The sequence below is a fragment of the Artemia franciscana genome, chromosome 10 (assembly GCF_032884065.1).
Source record: "Artemia franciscana chromosome 10, ASM3288406v1, whole genome shotgun sequence".
In the NCBI taxonomy this organism is placed as follows: domain Eukaryota; kingdom Metazoa; phylum Arthropoda; class Branchiopoda; order Anostraca; family Artemiidae; genus Artemia; species Artemia franciscana.
The window spans coordinates 44,592,865-44,599,559 of NC_088872.1; the positions used below are offsets into that span (position 1 = coordinate 44,592,865).

At 34.9% G+C, this 6,695-nt stretch overlaps 1 protein-coding gene across 1 annotated transcript; it reads left to right on the forward strand.

Annotated features, from left to right (window-relative positions):
- The first annotated feature begins 2,864 nt into the window (after window positions 1–2,864).
- LOC136032483 (uncharacterized) lies at window positions 2,865–5,999 on the forward strand. The gene is made up of 3 exons (XM_065712793.1): window positions 2,865–3,965; window positions 4,419–5,115; window positions 5,944–5,999. Exons 1-3 carry the CDS (start codon window positions 2,865–2,867, stop codon window positions 5,997–5,999), a joined length of 1,854 nt encoding a protein of 617 aa, XP_065568865.1.
- The last annotated feature ends 696 nt before the right edge of the window (window positions 6,000–6,695 follow it).

Consider the following 6,695-nt stretch of genomic DNA (forward strand, 5'->3'; position numbering starts at 1 on the left):
GCCAAGCCGCCTGAGGCCAGCATAGCTACGCACGCTCCTCCGTCCCAATCTGTTCACAGCCTCCCTCTTCATATCCTCCCAGGAAGTTCCTATTTCCGTTAAATCATTCTTTACGACATCCTCCCGCCCGATGCGTGGACGACCTGCTCTCCGTTTAGCCTTAGACGGTTGGCTGAAAAGGACAATATTATTATCTAGCGAATCTTCCTCTGTTTTTCGCTGCACCGGTGCTTCAGAACTATATGTGACCACTGTCATCACTGTAACTTCTAAAATTCTAATCTTGGTTCGCAGACTTCTCTTCCTGAACTTCCAAACTGTGAAGAAAAGCCCTGGGCTTTGATATTTTACTTTGAACATCTATAAGCCACCCACTGTCTTTGCTAATAATACTACCAAGGTTAAGTCAAGCTGTCCACTTGATTCATCTTTTTGTTAGCCGACATCATCTTTTCATCATCACTCATTCCTAGCTTTAGCTGCGTTTAACCATAATAAAAAATTTAGTTTTATTTTTAATTATACAGTTAAGAATGCTATTTATTATAAAACCACATTTTTTCATTTTTAAAATAGTAAGTTTAATTTATATTTTTTCTTTAAAACTAAAACTTTTAACAACAACTGATTTGAGGAAATTGGAATGAGCATTCAGTAGTGTTCATTGCTGAGAAGATTGTTATATGTCTTTTTTATTACATTCTAGTGAAGAATCTTTTACATTTCTCAAGTCTGTCCATCTAAATTAGAATTATTTCTACCGATATGAATTTCCCTATGTCGCGGCTGCTACGTGCACACCTATACCGTTCAGAAGATGATAAAAACTGATTTGATGTTGGAATTTTTTAAATAAAAATACCAAATAATTCCACATGATTCAGAATTTTTGTTTTATACGTAGATAAGAGATATACAAGAAATTATTATAGATATTACGAGGCTTAGTTTATGTCATTGATATAAACTTATCAGAGATATCACGAGGTGGATTTTTCTTATTTTGCCGTTTAAGTCTTGTTTGAGAGTTCATACTGCAAACACCTTTTTTGGATATAATCATTAATACAGTAAGACAATTGTTATTCTCTGGCTGGTCATTCAAGGTGTTAGCATCTCGCTAAAGTCAACCGCGCAAAACCTGTTTTTTGCATAAGATTATTGTTGATAGCAAGGAATGATATAAGGTGATTTTAACTAGATCGTAATTATTGATTTATTTAATGATGGCGAGCGTCAGCAAAAAGGATTTTGAGGACTTTAAAGTTAGCATTAATGCCAAGCTGATGAAACTTGATAAACTTGATATAATTTTGGCAAACCAAAACGAATTGTCACTAAAGTTTGTGAGTTTGAAAGCTGATATTGAAGTCATAAAATCGGATGGAATAGAACGTGGCAATAGGATTCGTGAACTCGAAAGTCAACTGAATGCTCATAAAGCTTCCTGCGAATTACTGTCGAAAGAACTATTGCTAATTGATTTAAAAAGCAGAAAAAAAACCTCATCATTCATGGTCTACGAAACGAAAAGGGTAACCAAACCCAGGAATCTAACGTGAAATCATGGATCAGTGATACTTTGGGAATTTCTAGCCCTATTACAATTGACAATTTTTATAGACTGGGGTCTAAAACAAGCAATAACATTACCACAAGGCGAGGCTCATCGAAAACTGAGACGTTAAAACCAGTTTTTCTTTCCCTTAGCAAAGACAAAGATGTGCAATTAATTATGCGTAATGTGGGGAAGCTTAAAGGGTCCGGAGCTCGCGTTGTGTCTGATCTTCCTCCCAAACTTAACGATATCAGGAACAGCCTCCTTGCTAAGGCTAAAGGTCTGCGCGAAGCTGGAAAATGGGAGTCCTCCAGGATCAAACAAAAGGGAACGGATCTATGGTTAGAAGTATGTCACCTGAACTCTGATAAGTGGATAAAATACGATGACCATCATGAAGCTTAATAGTTATTATTGAACTCCAGTGAAGATTACAATGATTATTTAAAATGTCTATTATTCCTTTTAAGTGACAACAGTTGAAAGTTCTTCTTTTTTCTATTCTTTTTTTTGATGGGGTTTTGTCAAGATCAGTGATGATTTTTGCTGTTACTATGGGTTATATTTTAATTTGTAGGGAAATATGTATGTGTATGTGTATATATAGGTATATATATGTGTATGTATGTGTATGTGTATGTATATATATATATATATATATATATATATATATATATATATATATATATATACATATATATATATATATATATATATATATATATATATTTGTTTCTTTTTTTTCTGGTCGTCATCATGGTTTGTTTAAAATTTAAATACGATCTAGCCGTAATAATCATGGTCCTTTTTTTTGTCTTGTGTTGTCTTCTCTTTCTTTGTCTAGTGTTAGTAGGTCTAGTGAAAAAAATCAGGTTTCGAGGTCTTGTTTGTTCTCTGCCACTTTTTTGCCTGATTACTGGTGCGATGCCATTTCCATTTTTCCGTCGTGCCTGCCTGGGACATAAGCTAAAGATGAAATTTATATATAACACGTGAGTAGTGGGGAGTCTGGGGGAAGATTGGGGAGCCGCCTCGGTGATCATCTTGATCTAAAAAATATTTATTATGATTTTTCCCCTTTTGCTAAAGGTGTTTATGATGATCGTTTAGCTAGCCTTCCTGCTACTGATTTTTTATTTGAAGGGGATCTAGGAACACCTGTAATTGATGGGAATTTAAGATCAGCACTTTTTAACTGCAGAGGTTTGGCTAGTAGCCACGAGTTTGTTTCGCAGTTACTTTGTAACCACAGGGTAAGTATCTTAGGCCTATGTGAAACGTTCTTAAGTAATGAAATGCAGTATTCATGAATTGTGATGGATTTAAATTTATATCTAATAATAGGGAAAATAGACAGGGTGGCGGAGTTGGACTCTTTCTTCGGGATGATCTTCCATTTGTTGTGAAGAAGCAACTATCTAAGCATGACCAAGAGGTGACTTTTGAGAGCCTTTGCATTGAATGTGTGATTGATAATAGGAAAGTTCTTGTCTGTGCTGTTTATCGATCACCATCGGCTTCGTTACAAGATTTTTTGCGAATTTATGAATGCTTCATTGAAGATGTGACTAATTTGAATTCTGAGCAAGTTCTGGTAATGGGTGATTTTAATATTAATTTATTGTTAGCTCAGACAAATAGACCGGGAATTTCTAATCATTTGCATGAAAAATCGCTTGAGTTTCTATGCATGAACCTATCAAAATCACTTTTACCATCATGCAGGTCTGCGACCAGGGTTGCGGAAGATACGGCTACTCTCATTGATAATATTTTTTCTACTATCCCCGTTACTCTTTCGCATATTATATTTACAGATGTTTCTGACCATTGTGTTGTAGTTGCCGATGTTGGAATTAATCACAGACCAAAATTTTCGGAATTTAAACAAACTCGAAAAATTGATAAAGAAGGAATGGATAAATTGAGAAACCTTTTGTATTTAAATGAATGGACTGCAATTCTAGAATGTGAATGCCCTGAGATTTCTACGACTCTGTTTTTAAAATATTTCCGTGAGTGCTTGGATGAAGCATGTCCATTGAGGCGCATTAAAATAAAAAAATATACACTCCCTAACAAACCATGGGTCTCACGCGGGCTTCTACACTCTATTTCAATAAAAAATAAGCTATTTAAAATATCTATGTCATTCCCATCTACTAAAAATGAAAAAGAGTTTAAAAAGTATAAAAATGTCCTGACACAGTTAATTCGGAAAGCAAAAGCTAGATATTTTGAAAAATCTTTTGTAGAAGCTCGTGGGGATCAAAAACACACTTGGAGACTTATTAACTCTCTGTTGGGAAGGTCTCAGAAATCTTCATTTCCGAATGAAATGTTACGTGGTGATGGTACTTTTTCTTCCGATGAGCAGGAAATAGTGAACTTGCTCAATGCTCATTTTGTAAGCATCTGTGAAAAAACAGCTAATGCATTTCATGTTTCTCCAAATAATAATAATAATGATTTATTTAAAGATCACATGCCCCCTCCCTCTGATAAAAGCATGTTCCTTTCCCCGGTCACTGAAATTGAACTAAACAAATCATATCTAAAATGAAGAACGGGACATCTTGAAGCCCTTGATGGATCTTCAACTAATTTGGTCAAAGAAATATTCCCAGTTATATCACCGGTGTTATGCCACATTATTAATCTTATATTTGTAACTGGTGTCTATCCTTCAACATTTAAATCAGCAAGAATTGTGGCCCTACATAAAGGTGATGACCCGAGGCTTCCTGCTAATTATCGTCCTATATCGATACTCTCTGCTTTTTCGAAGGTTGTAGAGCGAGCACTGTATAACAGAATTTATTCTTTTTTTGATAAATTTGATTACATTTCTAAACTTCAGTTTGGATTTAGAAAAGAGCACTGCACTGATCATCCTATGGCTATTATTGTCCAACATATTAGTGATTGTCTTGACCATGGCGAAACGCCTGCAAATATATTTTTAGACATACAGAAAGCTGTTGATTCCATTTCTCATCAAATTCTTTTGTATAAGCTTTCGAATGCTGGTATTCGTCGTTATTGCCTTAGGTTACTTGAATCTTATCTTCATGGGAGGCAGCAGATACTTATATATAATGATTTTAGATCTAATTCTTTACAGCAGTCAGATAAGGTTGGTGTTCCCCAGGGATCCGTATTAGGACCTCTGCTTTTCCTAGTTTACATTAATGATTTGTGCTCAGCTACTGGAGTTTCTTCTACAGACACTCAGTTTGCTGACGACACTGCAGCAACCGTTTCTGGTAAATCTCTTGAAGAGCTAGTGGTCAATTTAACATCCACATATAATAGATTGTCTACTTGGCTCTCTGATAATAGACTACTTCTGAACAGAAAGAAGACGAAGTTTATTATTCACAGCAGAACGGGTCACAAGTTTCCAGATATAGAATCAATTTCCCTTTCTGCGAATGAACCTGAATCTGTTATTGAAAGGGTTGTATCAATAAGATATTTGGGAGTTGTGTTTGATGAGAATTTGTCATGGAAGGAGCAAATTAATCAGGTTAGAGCAAAGGGTGCCCGTGGAGTTGGTATAATGTGCAGACTGAAAAACCTTCTTCCATATTGCGCTCTTAAATCCCTTTACTTTTCCCTTGTGCACCTATTTTGATTATGCATCTATTATTTTTTTGAACACTTTTAAAAGTAATGTTACCCCTTTACAGATTATCCAAAATAAAGCAGTTCGTATCCTTAAACCTTTTCTGCCATCGCCATCAAACTTCCCCTTAAAATCCACAACAGAGACCCTTTTTTCACTTCATAATATTCTTCCTGTTCGGCAAAGTATCCCATTTTTAAGTGTTATGTTTAAGATTAAGCTTGAACGAGAAAAGCTCCCCAGATATTTTGCATCGATGGGTCTTATTTCTTCTCCTTCATCTTCACAAGTTGAAACCCGTGGTAAATATAATCTGTGGACTCCTAAGGTAGTTACAGAGAGGTTGCGTTTTTGCCTGAGGTATTTGATTCCTCTACATTGGTAAAGATTGAGAAATGAGATTGATTTTAATGTAAGCATAGATGCTATAAGACTAAAATTGAAAAGAGTGCTGATTGAAATTTATAAATCTAAATAAAATTTTTCTTTTATTATTATTTTTTTATGTTAATGGGTTAGTCTCTGGGGTTCGCCCATGAGGCCTCCAGATGTCTTATGACTCACTTGGTTTAAAGTTGTAAATTTAATTGTGTCTCAAAATGGTGTGCGGAGGATGGAAATGGTATCGTACGGCACGGGATTTGTTTTTTTGTTGTTTGTTTTTGTTTTTTATTTATTTCTGCCAAGATTGGTTAGAGATTTATTTTTAATTATTTTTAATTTTTAATTTATTTATTTAATATTAATTTTTGTGCAGATTTAGTGTTGCTTAAAGGTAGCTCAATTGCATTCGAGTTATACTCTCAGCCTTGAGTTACCTAATATTTTGTATATATTGGTTATATTAAAAGAACCTTGAACCTTGAAAAAAGTGTTAAGAAATAAAAAAAAATTTGTTGTCACCAGACGACACGGCATGAAAAGCTGCATTAGATGAATATAAAAACCTATTTTTGGTAAGAATCGATTGTACGAGGTGTGCACGCAGCATCCGCGATATGAGCCTCAAAATTATTCCCATTTTCTATGTATAACAATTCAACGATAAAATAGACACAGAATTCAGGTTTAAATATTTCGAGCATTTACACCACATTTTTATTTGTTTTTTTTTTCTCAGGACGCAACTCTATTCTGAATCCTCCCTCTTTCTTCTTCGTTAGATATATTCAAGCGGGTACTAGCCAATGGTGACCTTTTTTTTCATAGGGATAGGGTTTACTGGTGCCGTGTCGTGTGTTCATCTAAAAATTCACTTTTTCTGCACAAAATATATTTTTCGTGCTTCCAACAATCAGATGAGATTAGAAGCTAATGTCAGTTTAATGCTTCACCAGGTTTACTCATTAGCTCTACATATATAAGCGATACAGCTTGAGGCCATTTCATGGGCTTGATGGACCATTTAACCATGGGATCTCTTTTTCTGCTAGTAGGAAATCTAAATATTTAAAATAATATAACAGCTGTTGACAACTATTGTTAGGTTACATCTTGAGCTTTACAGCT

Coding starts and splice junctions, on each gene's coding strand:
- LOC136032483 (XM_065712793.1), top strand. CDS start 2,865: ATGAATTGTGATGGATTTAAATTTATATCTAATAATAGGGAAAATAGA. Junction 3,966..4,418: donor ACTTGCTCAATGCTCATTTT/GTAAGCATCTGT, acceptor TCTAAACTTCAG/TTTGGATTTAGAAAAGAGCA. Junction 5,116..5,943: donor AAAGGGTGCCCGTGGAGTTG/GTATAATGTGCA, acceptor ATTTTTGTGCAG/ATTTAGTGTTGCTTAAAGGT.